Source organism: Dromiciops gliroides, chromosome 3, assembly GCF_019393635.1.
Source record: "Dromiciops gliroides isolate mDroGli1 chromosome 3, mDroGli1.pri, whole genome shotgun sequence".
In the NCBI taxonomy this organism is placed as follows: domain Eukaryota; kingdom Metazoa; phylum Chordata; class Mammalia; order Microbiotheria; family Microbiotheriidae; genus Dromiciops; species Dromiciops gliroides.
In genome coordinates this window covers 641280240-641298162 of record NC_057863.1, presented here as the reverse complement: position 1 = coordinate 641298162, position 17923 = coordinate 641280240, and the positions used below count along the sequence as shown (strand labels likewise).

Here is a 17923-nt window from a genome sequence, read left to right as displayed (position 1 = left end):
TACACATTGCCTCCTTTGGGCCTCACACCAGCCCCCCGGGGGTGGGGATGGGGGCGGGGGAAGAAAGGGTCGTTTTTTGCAGAAGAGGCTCAGTAGCCTCTAGTTGAATGAGTAACTGAGGATAACGGGAGAGGAGGCAGGGAGGCTATGAACTGGGCTCGGGTCGGAGTACCGGTCGGGTTCAGTGGGCAGGGCTCAGACCCGGCAGAGGGCTGCGGGGGAGGGAGCGGGGGGGGGGGCACAAAATCAGGGGACAGAGCAGGACAGGGAGCAGAGGTGGTGCGGGCGGGCCCGGCAAACAGCAGTCTTGCGCCGGCCGGGGCTGCAGAGCCTGGAGCCAGCGAGCGAGCGTGGGGCGGAGAAAGCAGCGGCAGCATCAGCAGCGGCACCCGCGGCATCGGCGGCAGCATCGGCAGCATCTGCAGCGCGGCCCCGGCAGCGGCCCCGCAGTCCTCCCTCCGGGCCGAGCTGGAGCCCGTCCTGGAGCCCGAGCAGCCCGAGCCCAGGCCCGGCCATGCAGCCCTGGGGCGAGCGCGCGGCGGGCAGGACGCAGAGCCCCGAGCACAGCAGCCCGGGCCCCCCCCAGCCGGGGCCCGGCCCCAGCCCGGGCCCCCCCGAGGCGTGAGTGCAGTGCGGGGGAGCCCCGACCCCCGGACCCTGTCCCCATCCCGGCCTAGCCAGCCCAGAATTGTCCGCTCGGGACCGCTGCAGACAGCACCCCTAGCCTGGATCCCCATCCTTGCCCATCACACGGTAGCCCTCCCCCCAGGCCAGGGTACCCCAGCTCTCACCTGTCAGTCTAAGGCTACTGCAGACAGTACCCCCTCCCCCCACCCCACTCCCCATCACACCCCAGGCCTTCCTCCCTCCCAGTCTTATATAGCTCTGACCTCCCAGTTTGAGGCCACTCCCAGGAGACAGCCCATCCCCCAGGCTCACCCCTCACTCTCCGTTACACCCTAGACCTACCTCCCATCCCAGTCTAACCCAGTATCCGTCTGAGAGCACCCACTGCAGACAGTGCCCCCCAGCCTGGACTCCCCAGTCCCTCCCTTCCTCCCCTTCACACCCCAGCCCAGGCCAGACTAGTTAGTCAAAGGTCACTGCAGACACCCCCCCACCCCCACCCCATCTGAACCCCTAACCTAGTCCAGACCTGCCAGGCTGAGTTCCCTGCAGACCCCTGGCCTGGCCTTTCCTTCTCCTGCATGTTCCTTTAACTTGTCCCACCCTGGACCCCTGAGGCCAGCCCCACTCTTCCACATCACAGCCTGGGCCAATCCTGGGCCTCCCAGTCCCTAACTCAGAAGAGCCTTCCTGGGCTCAGGACTAGACGGAAGAGCTCTCCCACCAATCACAGCCCCCTTATTTTCTGTCCTTCCTTAGACTCCCAAGACTGGGCCAGTCCCAGCCTGGGCCCACTTCTAGGGCAAGAATACAGGGTTCGATTCCCAGCCCCCATTCCCTCACCCATCTGCTTCCATGTGCCTCCTTCATCTGAGCACCCCAGTGCTGTCCCTTCCAACCCCCCCTTAGGCCAGCTTGGTTCCTTTTCAGGGTATGAATACAGGGACCCACACCCCATCCTCCACAATTGTTTGCCACCACAATCCATTCCTGAATCCTGGCCCCCTTTGCAGGCATGAGTGTGGGCTCTAATCCTGTCCCCCAACTCCTCTGTCCCTCTATCACATGTAAGCCTAAGTCCCCAATCCTCAGGCCCCCCAAACCCCAATTCCCAAGAGGCCCCTGGCCCAGTGGAACCTGTGCCCCAAGGGCTTCCCAGCATACCTCTGTCTGCAGCACTTCCAGCTCCCCTTGTCCCACCCCTCTCTGATCCTGTGAACCCCAAGAATGAATGTGACCCTCAAATGACCCCCAACCTCCTACTAAAACGGATGTTCCTTTCGGGCAGGGACGATTTTTCAACCCCCTCCTTTCCATAACCTTTCCCCAGCCTATCCCAGTCTTCCCTCCCAGGTGTAAGTGTGCAACCCCCAACCTCTCATCCCAGCCCCCACTCATTCCCCAACCTTCCTGATCCCCTCCTTGACCAGCCCACCCTGGCCTGGACTCCCGACTAATCCCAGCCCCACCCTCACCCCCAACATAGCCCAACTTGGGTACCCAAGACCTGAATGTGGACCCCTAAAACCCTTAAGTGAGGTCCTACACTTGCAGTACCCTGAAAGCAACCTGGCCCTCCCCAGGTGCAATTATGCCTGGGTCCCCGCATTCTCCTAGCTAGCACCCTCCCCCCAAGTCATGACAGTGGGGAGAGAAGATACTTTGGTGGTGGTGAAGGGAGGCCCTGGGGCTGAGCCCTTAATGCAGAAACTGCCCCCGGGGCCTCCTGGGCAAGGGCCCTGGGCAGAACATGTTTCTTGGGGCATCAGGGGCAGAAACGCAGTTCTCTGACTCAATAGGGCTTGTGGCAGTGAGCAGAGGCTGCCTTCGAGTCAGGAAGGTGTGGGTTCAGGTCCCATCTCCGACAGGCGCTAGCTGGGTGTGAGAAGGTCTGTTAGACATTTCATTTCTCAGTGTCTGGAGCAGCTAAGTCGGTATAACTCTATTGCACAGATGAGTGGCTGGCACTCATCGGTAGAGGGAATATCCACACTGGGCAAAAAATGTTCACCCACATACGTGTGTCCAGTAGACACACAAAGGTATGACCTGGGCTTGCACATGCACAGACAATCCCACACACGTGTAGTTTCATGTTAAGTCTTGTTACTGGTAGACCCTCCCCTTCTTCCCTTTGGGTGGGCCTCCCATTTATTTGGCCCTTAAAGGCTTCTCAGAACAACCCTATGGCAGGGGTTATCATCCTCTCTGCTTTATAAATGGGGGAACTGAGGCAGACCAAGGTTAAGTGACTTGCTCAAGTTCACACTGTAAGTGGGAAAGTAGGGATTTTAACCCTGATCTTCTGCAGAACCAGTGAGTTCTTGTCCCCCCAAGAGGAGGGAGAGCTCCCTGGGAGCAATGGTTCAGGCCGGAAAGCAGAGTGGACAGCACAGCTTGGGATTGGACTAAGCTGGGAGAACGAGGAGGGAGGAAGGTTTGGGTGAGCTATGGAGAGCAATGAATGCCAGGCTGAAAAAGCTTGGGTTTGGGCCGGCAGATAAGGAAGGCACTGTCCTAGGCCCCTAGTGCCCCACAGTGCTCCCCTGGCTTCCCTTACTGACTTTGAGCCAGGAAGGCCAATGATGGGCCCCTCTGGACTGCATTTTCCAAGGGCTAAGAGAAGGCTTGGGAGCCGCTGGGTGGCGCAGGGGATAGAGTGCTGGACCTGGAGTCAGGAGGACCTGAGTTCAAATCTAACCTCACCACTTCCAACCATGTAACCCTGGGCAAGTCACTTTACCCTATTTCTCTTGGGGGAGACAGGAGAGAGAGGGAGGTTGGTGACTACATAGCCCTGCCTCACTTCAATTCACTGAAAGTCATGACGTCACCTCCTGATGTCATGATCCTCTTCGAGAATGAAGAACAAACAATAGAGCAGAAAAGGGGTCCCACAGTCAATCAGTCACAGAGAAGCCGGGTCTCTTGTTTCTCCCGGCATTCACTGCCCCCGTGCGTGCCCAGTAGGCCCTGTGGGAGTGAGCTGCCACCTCTCATTTTAGGGTACTCAATGCCGATGCCGCGCCTCGTCCCCACAGTGAGGCGGCCCCTGAGAGAGCGCGTCCCCGGCCAGCGCGAGGCCCCGGGGGCGCCATGGAGGGCGCGATGCAACTCCTGACCCGAGAAGGCCACAGCATCGCCCACAACTCCAAGCGGCACTACCACGACGCCTTCGTGTGCATGAGCCGCATGCGGCAGCGGGGCCTGCTGTGTGACATCGTCCTGCATGTGGGCACCAAGGAGATCAAGGCCCACAAGGTGGTGCTGGCCTCCTGCAGCCCTTACTTCCACGCCATGTTTACAAGCAAGTACTGACCCGACCGTGAGCTGGACTTCCTGACCCTAGCCTTCCCCGCCCCTTGCCTAGGCCTTCTCTCTCCAGGCCAGAGCCCGACCTTCTGACCCCACCCTCAGCCCTTCACATCTTGTCCAGACCATCCCTGAGCTGGTCCTAACTAACCCAGGCCTATCTGGCCTTCAGCATCCCCTCCTCCCTCTGCCTGTCTCCTGCCCCCAAGCTAGGTCATCTCTCTCTCTCTCTCTTTTTTTTTTTTAGTGAGGCAATTGGGGTTAAGTGACTTGCACAGGGTCACACAGCTAGTAAGTGTTAAGTGTCTGAGGCCAGATTTGAACTCAGGTACTCCTGACTCCAGGGCTGGTGCTCTATCCACTGTGCCACCTAGCTGCCCCTAGGTCATCTCTCGAGCAGGATCCGGCCCTGATCCCCATGTTTCCCTTCCAATCCAGCCCTGGGCCAGGCCTTCCCTGCCAGCCCCCACATCCCCTGCCCTGGGTCCAGATGAGACTTTTCCCTCCTGACCTGACCCAGCCCTCAGGCCCAAAGAGAACTTCTGCCACCCAAGCCGGGCATTCTGCTGCCTCCCTGCTAGCCCAGAGCCTCTCCCTAGCTTCTCCTCCAAGCTTCAGGCCCTTGGGTGTGGGCGGCACTCCCATGAAATGACAGCTGAGGCAGGGGCTCTGCGTTGGGAGGAGCAGGTGGAAATCACTGAGGAACCAGAGAATGAGGGTCTTCCATCAGGGCCTGGAGAGCTCTCTCCACTGTGGGTGGGGGGATGGGGTCCCTGATCAGGTGGAATAATCTGATGGTGATGGGGGGGAGGGCTCCACTGCATGTGGGGCTCTTAAACAGGACTTGGGAATCTCTCAGGGTTGAGACAGATGCACTTGGGGGACTCTGATGGGATTAAGGGGTTCTTGGTGTGAGGACTTTTGGATGGGAGGTTCTTTAATGGATTGGGGTGCAGATGGGTGTGAGGTAGTCTGATCAGTACAAAGGATTTTAGGGACTGGGGGCACTGATGGGGCAGGAAGCTTCAGTCATTGTGGGCAGTGCCTGAGGAGAAGATTGAAGATCTTATTGGGAGGGAGGGTCCTGACAGGGGTGAGGGGCTCTGACCAGGATGTCCCTGCAGATGAGATGAGTGAGAGCCGCCAAACGCATGTCACGCTGCATGACATCGACCCCCAGGCACTGGAGCAGCTGGTCCAGTTTGCGTACACGGCTGAGATTGTCGTGGGGGAGGGCAACGTGCAGGTGAGGCTGGCTGCCCACCCCCACACCATCATGCCCCCTGGGGGGTGTACGTCCCCTGTGATTTCTCCTGCCCCCAGATGCTGCACCCCCATTCACCATCCCCCCTCCTGCCACCCATGCCCTCAGACACTGCTTCCTGCTGCAAGCCTCCTGCAGCTGAATGGTGTGAGGGATGCCTGCTGTAAGTTCCTGCTGAGCCAACTGGACCCTTCCAACTGCCTGGGCATCCGGGGTTTTGCTGATACCCACTCCTGCAGTGATCTCCTCAAGGCCGCGCACAAGTATGTCCTGCAGCATTTTGTGGAGGTCGCCCGGACGGAGGAATTCATGCTTCTGCCACTGAAGCAGGTACTGCCCCCCCCAGAGCCCTCAGATGTCCCCAGGACCCCTAGTCTACGGGGAATCAACCCAGTTATCACTGACCCCCCCCAAAGAGCCCTCAGAATCTCCAGGGCCCTGAGTCTACGGGGAGTCAGCTCAGTTATCACTGGGCCCCCCGAGAGCCGTTAGATGTCCCCATTCTGGCCTCCCAGGACCCTGAGTCTACGGGGAGTCAACCCAGTTATCACTGGGATCCCAGATTCCACACACAGCCATGATCCAAAAGAGGCCCCTTGGAGCCTGTGAGAAGCCAGAGGACTCCAGAGACATCCCAAGCATCCCTATGACCCCTGATCCCACAAGGATCCAGAGCTATCCCTCATGTTCCTGAGATTCCCTCTTCTCTGATCACACAAGGGCTTCCCTAGACTTCCCAGGGAAGTCCCCAGACCCCTCCAGATGCCCCAAGGACCCTCTGGAGCAGAAATAAGTGGGCGTGCCCTTAGGAGACCTGTAGGAGGCGGGCACCTCGGGCTCAGCCTGGGGGAGATGCTTGTCTGTTCTAGGTACCCATTCTGAAGACCCGTCCTGGGCAGCCAGGGTTGTGAAGGGAGAGAGGGCTTGGGTGTGTTCTGGGGAGTCCCCTCTGCCCCCACAGGTGCTGGACCTCATTTCCAGTGACAGCCTCAACGTACCATCAGAGGAAGATGTTTATCGAGCTGTCCTGAGCTGGGTGAAACACGATGTGGATGGACGCAGGCAGCACGTGCCCCGGGTGAGGGGAGGCCAGCCTGCTCTGCTCAGTCCTGTTCCCCTGCGGCCCCTCCTCTGCCCTACCCACTTCTCCTGACCAGTCCCATGCCAGCCTGTCTCTTCTTGAGCAGTCCCTGATGTGTGTCTGTTTGTGGTCCTCCTGTCCCTCACCTTGGGGGAGAGGGGGGATAATGTCGCCTGGCCTGGGGGCAGGGCCATCCCCCCCCTGCCAGCCTGGGGGGAGGGGGGAGTTTCTGGCCCTACCTGACCCCCTCCCCGCAGCTGATGAAGTGTGTTCGGCTGCCACTGCTGAGCCGAGACTTCCTGCTGGGCCACGTGGATGCTGAAGGCCTGGTCCGCCACCACCCCGACTGCAAGGACTTGCTGATTGAGGCGCTCAAGTTCCACCTCCTACCAGAGCAGCGGGGTGTCCTGGGCACCAGCCGCACTCGACCCCGGCGCTGTGAGGGCGCTGGCCCTGTGCTCTTTGCGGTGGGTATGTACGGGGCTGTGGGCTGGGCGTGTGAAGGAGACAGCCCCGGGGTGTTTCTGGGCATTTGGGGTTCAGTGATGGGGCCCACAGGGGATGGGTAGGCCCAGCCCACTGTCCTGGGAAATTGAGTGAAGGGAGGCGGGGTTGGTTCTGTGCTCTTTACCCTGGATCCCTGGTCCTGGTGGCACCCAGAGCTGCCCCCCTGGATACCAGGCTGCAGTCCCCGGAGCTGCACCCCTGAATACGGGCTGGAGGTCCCGGTACTGGTGGGGCCCAGAACTGCCCACCTGAATATGGGCTGGAGGTACCGGGCCTGGTGGGGCCCGGAGCTGTCCCCTGCCCACCTCCTGGGGGGGATGCTGGGCCTCAAGGAAGCAGGCTGGAGCCCCTCCATCCTGAGCCTCCCCTTAGGTGGCGGGAGCCTGTTTGCCATCCATGGTGACTGTGAGGCATATGACACACGGACAGATCGATGGCACATGGTGGCTTCTATGTCCACACGCCGGGCTCGAGTGGGTGTGGCTGCCATTGGGAACCGGCTGTATGCTGTGGGCGGGTAAGGTGGGCTTAGAAGGTGCCCTGATGGGGGGAAGTGGGGAGGGGTGGAGGCAGAACCCGCCCGAAGCCAACACACTGACCTCTCTCTCCATCCCACTCCACTGCCGACCTCAAGCTATGATGGGACGTCTGATCTGGCCACCGTGGAGTCCTATGACCCTGTCGCCAATGTCTGGCAGCCTGAAGTTTCCATGGGGACCCGGCGCAGCTGTCTGGGTGTGGCAGCTCTCCACGGGCTCCTGTATGCTGCTGGTGGCTATGACGGGGCCTCCTGCCTCAACAGGTAGGGACATTCACTGGGTGTTGTGGATCATTCTGGCTTCAGGTGCCAGCTATTACTGGGTCGAATCTTTGGCTCTTTCCTAGGCCACTGGCCTTGGAAACATCACCTTCTACCCAGGCTCTGTCAATCATCAATCATGTATTAAGAGCCTACTCTGTGCTAGGCACTGGGTTATATAAAGACAGAAATGAAACTTCACTGCCCTCAAGGAATATACATCCTATAGGGGTATGTGGGAATGCAACACTAGGCTGACACAGGGTGTATGTAATATGTGCACATTTACATATTTGCACATATATCAAATAAATGCCAAGTAATTGGGGGTAGGGGAAGACGAATACCTGAATGGACCCCCAAAGGAGGTGGAGACGAGGAGGCGGTGCCTTCCTGGTGTGGAACGCCACAGGCGGGAGACGGAATGTTTCATTCCAGTAAGGCCCGGATGGGCAGTTTGGATGGACCCAAGGGGGCATGAAGGGGAATGATATAGAATAAGCCTGGAAAGTTGGACGGGAGCCAGGGGAGGTAGGATGTGAAATGCTAAACAAAGGGGTTTGGATTTGATCTTAGAGGTCGTTGGTTATCGGAGCCCATCAGCTTTTACTGCCTTAGGAATAGCCCTCTGGATGGAGGAAGGGTTGGGGAGATGGAAATACGGGAGGCACTTTAGAGGCCATTGTAGGAGGGAGGAAAGGGGAGGAAATAAGCATTTGTTAAGCACCTAATGTATACCCGGCACTGTGCCTTATGAGTGCTTTACAATTATTATCTCCTTTGATCCTCATAACAATCCAGGGAATTAGGTGCTAATATTAGCCCCATTTTTTTTTTTTTTTTGGTGAGGCAATGGGAGTTAAGTGACTTGCCCAGGGTCACACAGCTGGTAAGTGTCAAGTGTCTGAGGTCAGATTTGAACTCAGGTACTCCTGAATCCAGGCCCAGTGCTCTGTGCACTATGGCGCCACCTAACTTCCCCTTGGAGGTAGAATTGATGAGCTTTGGCAACTGGACACGGCAGATAAGAAAGAGGAAAGAGAGGAGGAGTTTTTGAACCCTTTAACAGAGAAAGGGAAGTTTGCAGGGGGAAAGGTAATAATTCTGTGCTGGATGTGTTGAGTTAGAGATGCCTTTGGGATGCCTGGTGGATGGTGCTCACCAGGCAGTTGGAGATGCCCAGCTGGAGTTTGGGAGACTAGGCCCGGGCACATCGATTTCGGAGTCACTTCACCACTGCCTGCCTCAGTTTGATCAACTGTAAGATGGGATGATACCAGCACCTACCTCCCAAGGTGGTTGTGCGGATTAAAAGATAATATTTCAAAAGTGCTTAGCACAATGCCTGGCATATAGTAGGTGCTCAATAAATGCTTATTTCCTTCCCCTCTTCTAGGAATTTGACCATGAATAGCAGAAGAGCTAATGCATGTTAGCTTGGCGGTGATGGCCAGGTCAAATGAAAGCTCTCTAAAGCTGGGGAAACTTGGGCAAGTTTGCAGGACGTATGGGAGGTGCAGGAGGTAGGGAGAGACTGAAAACTTTTTACAGAGTGTACATAGTAGGGGTAGTTCTCTGGAGGAGACAGAAGAGGTTGGGACCAAGGGCATAAGGTAGAGGAAGTGGCCTTGATCAAGAGAAGAAGCGCCTCATCAGAGCCCGGGGTAAAGAAGGAGAGAGCCGTGGATAGATGTCTGGAGGTTCTGAGGAGGGAAGACGCAGCTCAGTGAAGGGTGAAAAGAACTCCTCGTATGAGAACTTTGAGGGTCGGGTGGTAGGGTGAGAGACTTGTGGAGAGAAGGGAAGGTTTAGAATAGCCATGCTCCACTGAGAGAATCCAGCAGGAGTGAAAGGGCCCTGAGGCCGTCTCAGGGAAAGATGCCAAGAGGCTAGCTTCCCCCTCCCCCCCCCAGTCATCTTCCCTCAGGCCTGGGTGCTCACCAACACTCCCTTTTTCCAGGGGGGTGGGGGGACTGCCTCTGCTATGCCTTCCCCTCCTCCAGCCTCATCAGGCTTCCCCTAAGGCTCAGGCCCAACCCGCTCCCATCCCTAGGGTCTCCCTTGGGGTTTGGGCAGGACCACACTGGTCCCCAGGCCCCTCTCCTATCTGTCCCCCCCCATTCTCCATCCCTCTTGTCTTTCCTTCTGCCATTCATTCATGTATTCAACACACATAATAATAACAATAATAATATCTAGCCTTTAGATAGAACTTTACAGTAGACAAAGCGTTTTCCTTGTTAACTTGTGTGAGCCCCATAACAATCCTGTGATGTAGATGCTGTTCTTATCCCCTGATAATATAATAATAATAAACAATAATGATAATAATAACAATAACAATATTGAAGAACTAATGTCATAAGTAGAGAGGAGATAGAAAGACAAGGGATGTTTTGGAAGTAGTTATTTTTCAGTCATGTCTAATTCTCTGTGTCCCATTTGGGATTTTCTTAGCAAAAATGCTGGAATGTTTGTCATTTCTTTCCATCTAATTTTACAGAAGAGGAAGCTGTATAGAATTAATAAATATCTAAAGCTGTATTTGCCCCCAGCTCAGTATGTCCAAAATCGACCTTATTCTCTTTCCCCAAAACCCTCCCTGCTCCCACCTTCCTTATTACTGTAAAGGACAACACCATCCTGCCTCAGGCTCACAACCCAGGAGTCATCCTGGACTTCTTGTTCCCTCCCACCCCCCACATCCAAGATTTCCATTTTGGCAGCATCTCTTATAGATTTCAATGGTAGCATCTCTGGTAGATTTCATCTGTATAGCATCTCTTGTAAATTTCACCTCTGCAGCATCTCTGGTAGATTTCACCTCTATAGCATCTCTGGTAGATTTCACCTCTGATGGCAAGAGCAGGAGGACATACCTCAGACTCAGATCAGTATAGTCAGTAAATAATAGAGAGGCAAAGGCAGGGGTAGAAACAAGGAGGGAAAGGGGGCAGCTAGGTGGTGTAGTGGATAGAGTACTGGCCCTGGATTCAGGAAGATCTGAGTTCAAATCCGGCCTCAGACATTTGATACTTACTAGCTGTGTGACCCTGGGCAAGTCACTTAACCCCCATTGCCTCACCAAAAAAGAAAGGAAAGAAAGAAAAGAAGAGAAGAGAAAAGAAAAGAAAGAAACAAGAGGAGAGGGGAGGGAGCCATAAGGTTGCGCTTCCTGTAGGCAGTGGCACTAGAGCTCAGCCTTGAAGGGAACTGGGGAGTCTCTGAAGCAGAGGTGAGGAGGAAGAGCATTCCAATCACACTGGCCAGTTGTTCAGCTGGCTCCTGATGCCCCTAAGTCTGGGCCTGCTGAAGGCCTTGCTTCATTAGGTCCTATCAGCAGATGGGCCCTCACAAGAGATGAGTTTGTAAACCACAGGGGGCCAGGGTGTTTAGCTACACTCAGAGATGGACTGGGCAGGCCAGGCACAGCCATCTCTGGGACATAAATGAGCCTTCAGGGCAAGGGGACCTCAGTGGCTGGAGAACATGGCTGCTCACCAGCATCTGGGAGCCTTCTTTCCCGGGCAGTGCTGAGGACACTAGCTTAGCTTTTCTCTAGGATGCATGAAGACCCCACCCCCTGCATTGCCTTCTGACTTGACACCTTAAACATGTTGCAATGCACTGCACTGCCAGGCTTTCCCCAAAAGAGCCTGGGAGACACCCAGTATCTGGATTAAGACTGGGAGTCTGTTCTTAATTGGTTTCAGGAGACACCCAATGCCACTTGTACAAGTTGTCTCTAGAAGACAAGACACCCGCAGAATCCAAAGTGACATTTTTCCAGTGGTGTCCCTAGATTTCAGGGCTCTGCCTCAAGCTCCCCCCCCCCCGCAGGAAGTGGGGTACACTTTCATCTATTCAGCTATTCTTTCATTTATGGGAGTGTTTGGGTGTTTATTAATCCTTAATTATTGATAATAGGATAACACTCCTTTCGTGCCTAGAGCTTATTCGACTGTTTTTCTTTTTAAAAATCCTGGAACTAGGGGGCAGCTAGATGGCGCAGTGGTTAAAGCGCTGGCCCTGGATTCAGGAGTACCTGAGTTCAAATCCAGCCTCAGACACTTAACACTTACTAGCTGTGTGACCCTGGGCAAGTCACTTAACCCCCATTGCACCGCAAAAAAAAAAAACAAACAAACAAAACAAAAAATCCTGGAACTTAACCCCCCCCCAAAAAAAAGAAATTTCCGCATACAAAGTATTATAGAAAAGAGGGTAACATACCAAACTGTGAATCTCACACTCCTTTTCTAACCCACTCTGAGGATTTATTTCAGATTCAGGGCCCTCTCTGGAACTTCAGACCAACTTACTGTCAAGAGCCCCTCTAGCCATTCCTAAAATTTTGAGATTGAGAGCTGGGAGAGGGGACAGCTGGATGGCACAGTGGATAAAGCACCAGCCCTGTATTAGGAGGACCTGAGTTCAAATCCGGCCTCAGACACTTGATACTTAGTAGCTGTGTGACCCTAAGCAAGTCACTTAACCCTCATTGCCCCACCAAAAAAAAAAATACTTATCCCCTTTACCATTTCTCAGCTCAGCTCCTGGCCTACTATTCCCTTCCTATGACAGAACTTTAGAATTAGAAGGGACCTTGGCATACAAGTGAGATAACATAGGTACAGGTTTTTGCAAACCTTAAGGTGCTATTAAGGTTTGTTTTTTTTTTAAATACTCTTTTTTGTTTTTTTAAGTGAGGCAATTGGGGTTAAGTGATTTGCCCAGGGTCACACAGCTAGTAAGTGTTAAGTGTCCGGGGCCAGATTTGAACTCAGGTACTCCTGACTCCAGGGCCGGTGCTCTATCCACTGCGCCATCTAGCTGCCCCTATTAAGTTTTATGAATAGGACCTGAACCTGTGATTTCAGTGATATGGGGAACTCCCAGGGGAGGAAGCTCCCTCCACCAGAGCAGGTTGCACTTTCTCTCTGATCTTTAGTCTCCAAGTTGCCAGGAACAGAGATTTGAAGGGACTGGCCCAGTATCACAAAGCACATACCATTGCTGCCATCCCACACAAACCCCATGTAGAAGGATGGTTTGTCTACCTCTTCTGCCTTTTACCCCTTAGACAGATGGCCCTTCCTTCTCTACTCTGTATTCTCCCACACGGCAGAAAGAGAAAGATCCTAGTCATGTAGATGTGCTACACTCTCCCTCCTTTTCTAGCCAGAAGGATATTTTCTCATCTGTTTTTTGTTTTTTGTTTTTGTTTTTTGCAAGGCAACTGGGATTAAGTGACTTGCCCAGGGTCACACAGCTAGTAAGTGTCAAGTGTCTGAGGCTGGATTTAAACTCAGGTCCTCCTGAATCCAGGGCCAGTGCTTTATCCACTGTGCCACCTAGCTGCCCCTTCTCATCTGTTTTATTAGGTTTTTTTCTCTTTGTAAAGAGCCCAATTTCCCCTAAGATAAAATAGCCATTTCCTAAGTGCTTCCTGTAAGTCAGGCACACTCCATCTCTCAGCTCTGGACATTGTCTGTGACCATCCCCCATGCCTGAAATGTTCTCCCTCCTAGGCTCATTCTGCACCTCCTTAGCTTCCTTCCCCAGCCTCTCTTCATTCCTGTGCCTTCTCTCTTTTAATTATTTCCTGTTATCTTGTATACAGCTCACTTTGTATACATTTGTTTGCACATTATTTCCATTAGATTTTAAGCTCCTTGAGGGCAGCTACTGTCTTTTGCCTCTTTTTGTCTCCCCAGTATTTAGCACAGTGCCTGACACATAGTAAGCACTTGATCAATGTTGATTGATTGATTGTTTTTTTGTTTTGTTTTGTTTGGTTTTTGCGAGGCAGTTGGGGTTAAGTGACTTGCCCAGGGTCACACAGCTAGTAAGTGTCAAGTGTCTGAGGTCAGATTTGAACTCAGGTCCTCCTGAATCCGGGGCTGGTGCTTTATCCACGCGCCACCTAGCTGCCCCAGTTGATTGATTGTTAAGCTGTAGGATACAAATAAGAGAAAGGAAAGACAGCTCTGCCCTCAAAGAGCTTGCATCAATTGGGAGGAGGGCTGGTGACAAATGAAAAGCTGGCTGTCATTTTGATCCCTCTATAAAGGGAGGCAATGGAAGGAGATTTTTGCTCCCCCCCCCATCCCTGCAGAAGCTCAGGTACTAATAGCAAAACTGAAGGAATCTTCATAATGATGAGTTTCCTGTGATGACTTTATCTGGTGATGATGATAAGCCCCTCCCTCTTTGATTAGGTAAGGAGGGGGTTTCAGTAACAGGAAGGAGAAAGAGGTAATTGGGCAGGGAGGGCAAAGGGCTATGCACTCAGAAGTCAGAAAGATCTGGGGTCAAACCCCACCTCAGACACTTAATAGCAAGTTGCCTCTCCTCTCTGGGTCTCAGTTTCCTCATTGGTAAAATTGGAGGGTGGGAGGACAGAGTCAGTGGCCTCAAAGGTCCCTCCAACTGGGGGACTGCACCCTGGCCCCATTCCATGGGATATGGGCTCCAGGTCATCCCTGCTCTGTCTCTATGGGTTGATTTCTCTTTTCTAACTCCATATGTGTAGTCATGTCTGTATATAATTTAAATTCTTCTGATTGGGGTCATTTCACATTAATCCTGCCCTATGTCTTTATGTTTCATATGTATCATGTTTTTGGTCCTGTGATATTCCATTCCATCCATATTCCATAATGTCTTTAGCCATTCCCCAGTTGTTGCACACATAGGTTGTTCCCATTTATTTATTTTGCAATTATAATGAGAGTAATTAGGAAGACTTTTTTTTAAACACACAGGCCCCCTTTTTTCTTTGTATAATGTTTTTAGGCTAAAGCCCTAGCAATGGAGCCACTGGGTTAAAAGATCAGTTCTGTGAGTCATTACAGAGTGTCACCTTGCTGTCCAAACTATTGACACCAACCTGCTGTACCACCAGCAATGTGGTGGAGTACGTTTCCCCACAGGCCCACCAACATTTGGATTTTATCCTTTGGGGGGGGATTTCTGTTTGTTTTGCCATTTAAGTTGATGAAGGGTCGTACTTTAAGCAAGGGGTCCTTTTTTCAAATTGCTTTGAAACTCCGGTCAGGTTTGGGTCCTTCAGGGTTGCAAAGTAAAAAGGCTGTTTGCTGGCTTCCATCCCTGGCTATTCTAACCTATGTGGCCTTGGGCAAGCCAGCTTTCCTCTCTGGGCCTCAGTTTCCTCATCCGTAAAATGAGAGAGTTGGATAAGATGATCCTCAAGGTCTCTCCCAGTTCCACATCTTCTGATCTCACAGGGTCAGGGCATTTTTCTTTCTTTTTCTTTTTTTTTTTTTTTGTAAGACAATTGGGGTTAAGTGACTTGCCCAGGGTCACACAGCTAGTAAAGTGTCTGAGGCCGGATTTTAACTCAGGTCCTCCTGAATCCAGGGCCGGTGCTTTATCCACTGCCCCCCCCCCCTGCCCCTGTCAGGGCATTTTTAAACACACTCAGGTTTCTTTAAGCAAAATCTTAAAAGTAGTTCAGTCAGTCATATGAATAGCAAATAATGGCATACCAGGAAAATCTCATCCCGAGGTGGGGGCAGGGCATGTGCAGTGGCAAGGGGAGGAGATATGGGGCTGCTCCTGAAACCCCTCCTCTTCCTTGTCATTGACCCCCCCCTCACCCTGTGCCTACAGCGCTGAGCGGTATGATCCTTTGACGGGCACCTGGACCTCCATAGCAGCCATGAGCACGAGGAGGAGATACGTCCGTGTGGCCACGCTCGGTGGGTAGCCCAGAGCCCCCAACCCCATCTTCTTCCCTTGTGTTGCCTCCTTCCTTCTAATTGACCCAAGATCCCAGATGCCTTCTGTCCTTCCCCGGGACTCACCCAGCAGCCCCCAGTGTACGCCATGCCTAAGTGACCGTGTCCCACAGATGGGAATCTCTATGCTGTGGGCGGCTACGACAGCTCCTCCCACCTGGCTACTGTGGAGAAATATGAGCCACAGGTATTGCTCCTCCTCCTCCCCAAGGACCATTGCCCCCCTCCCCATCTCTAGGTAGCCATCGCCAGGCCTTGGCACCTCCCTTCATCCATCCATGGGGGAATTAACCTTCCTACTTCTAACCATATAGTCCTGCTCTGGCCCCCTCCCTTAGCTTGGGTTCCCCCTCCCCATCCCTCCCCCTCTCCTTATCATTAGCCCCTTCTGCTGGGGGGTGTCCGATGCCCCCCCTCCCCATCACTCCCCTCTCCTTATCGTTAGCCCCTTCTGCTGGGGGGTGTCCGATGCCCCACATGCCCCCAGCCTCTCTGCCCCAGGTGAACACGTGGACGCCAATCGCCACCATGCTGAGCAGACGCAGCTCGGCAGGGGTGGCGGTGTTGGAGGGTGCTCTCTATGTGGCTGGGGGCAATGATGGCACCAGCTGCCTCAACTCAGTGGAGAGATACAGCCCCAAGGCCAATGCGTGGGAGAGCGTGGCGCCCATGAACATCCGCAGGTACCTTCCTGGGGCTCCTGGGCCTTTTCCCCCAGCCCGTACCCTCAGCCAACTGGTGGCAGCCACCTGTGCCCATGGGGCAGCCTGCAGCTTGGAGCTTCCCTTGACCCTGACCCTGACCCAGCCCACTCCTCAGGTCAGGGACCCCATCCTTTCCCCCCAGAGCCTCTATCAGGCAGCTAAGACTCCTGACTCTGATTCTTCTCTCCAACCTGCTGAGCTTGTGCCTCAATTTCCCCAAATGTAGTGTCACTTTGAAAGCAGGAGGAAGCCTTGTTTCATTCTAACATGTTCCACAAAAGAGCCTCTCTCTCCCCTCACACCCTCCACCTCCCTCCCCCAGGAGTACCCACGACCTTGTGGCCATGGATGGGTGGCTGTATGCAGTCGGTGGCAATGACGGGAGCTCTAGCCTGAACTCCATTGAAAAGTATAACCCGCGTACCAACAAGTGGGTAGCGGCCTCCTGCATGTTCACCCGTCGGAGCAGCGTGGGGGTGGCTGTCCTTGAGCTGCTCAACTTCCCACCCCCCTCCTCGCCTACACTCTCGGTGTCCTCCACCAGTCTCTGACCCTCAGGGAGACCAGGAGCAGGCCCCGAGCTCTAGACAGCCGGACAGTGATGGGGCCCTGGATGGGAGAAGCGGAGACCCCCAGCAAGAGACCGACACCTCCATCCCCAGGGCACGGAGGCCTTGGGCAGGGATGGCTGCCCTCCCCGCTGGGCCTCTTGCAGATGCCTTAATGCTCCCCCCATCCCAGGAAGGGAGGAGGAGGGGGCAACTCCTGCCATGGAGGTCTCTGAGCTACAGAGACTCAGGGCCCTGGCTCTCCCCTTCCTCCCCACCCTGCTCTGAGGCCTGGGGCCTTGGTCTCCCTTCACCCAGCACATGGCCCTGAGGCCCAGAGCACTGTCTGCGTCTGCCTATGTTTGTCTATTTATGTATTTATTATTATTTATGAAACATCCCACGGCCACCTCCCACCCCACTTTTATATTCTTGTTCTCTCTGGGGCATTTGTGAAAGTCGAGTTTCCTTTGGGAACCAAGCCCCAGGCCTAGTGCCCCCCCATGAATTCCTGAGGATGGAGATTAATAGAGAGAACCAAGGACAGACTGAGCCCTACCAGGACTGACAGACTCTGAAGGAGAGACCCAGACCCACTTGACTTGATAGAAATGTCTAAGGAAGGACGGGCACGATGCGGGAAAGACTCTCAGTCGTCTGACATACGATAAAGGTAAGGCCGACTTGGCCAACACAGGGGGAAAGCCGGCAGGCTTTTTCAACAGAGACCCTGGAGGGCAGTCGAACTGACTGAGGGAGAGATGCTTGGTGGGTCCAAAGGCTCTCCTGGCATGGGCCTGGCAAGGGGGCTGTGCTGGTGAACCCTGGACGATTCATTCCTCTGTCTTGTTTCTGTGAAGAGTCGTCTGTTTCCTTGAATTATGCACTGAGCTGGACACACGCACACAGATACCCGTGCATAGGCAGGCATACACATGTGGACGTAGCCACCAACATACATGCCTTCATGCACATCAACACACAGCAATATGAACCTATCTGACCAATAAAAAAGTTCTTGTACACAGCCTAAGACTGGCCTCTTCCTCATTTCTCCAAGAAGATCCCTGGGCGCTGTTGGGCTTTACTGAGGTCCTGTGTGCCTCCCCAGTAGGGAATGTGGATGGGGGTGGGGAAAGTGTGCGTCTGACTGGGGGACATGGAGGACATGGGGGAGGGGACCTTCAGCCTGGAGCCCCCTCCATCTCACCAGTCATCCATGACTCAGAGACTGAGGAATCTGAGGTGGAAACAGGAAGTGGAGGGGTGTTAAGGAAGGGCTGGGTTTAGACAGGCTGCCCTGCCCACCCCCCAGCCT

General features: G+C 54.0%; 1 protein-coding gene across 3 annotated transcripts; it reads left to right on the top strand.

The window, feature by feature from the left end:
• The first annotated feature begins 365 nt into the window (after positions 1-365).
• KLHL17 (kelch like family member 17) lies at positions 366-17627 on the top strand. Of its 3 annotated transcripts, XM_043998756.1 has the most exons (12): positions 366-621; positions 3633-3934; positions 5064-5185; positions 5312-5533; positions 6165-6281; positions 6542-6755; positions 7164-7308; positions 7426-7593; positions 15226-15314; positions 15467-15540; positions 15855-16036; positions 16380-17627. In XM_043998756.1, exons 1-12 carry the CDS (start codon positions 515-517, stop codon positions 16606-16608), a joined length of 1971 nt encoding a protein of 656 aa, XP_043854691.1. In that variant the 5' UTR covers positions 366-514; the 3' UTR covers positions 16609-17627. The 3 variants fall into 3 exon arrangements, with proteins under 3 accessions (XP_043854691.1, XP_043854692.1, XP_043854693.1); XM_043998757.1 differs by lacking the exon at positions 15855-16036 and having other exon boundaries at positions 16284-16572; XM_043998758.1 differs by lacking the exon at positions 16380-17627 and having other exon boundaries at positions 15799-15998.
• Positions 17628-17923: the final 296 nt, after the last annotated feature.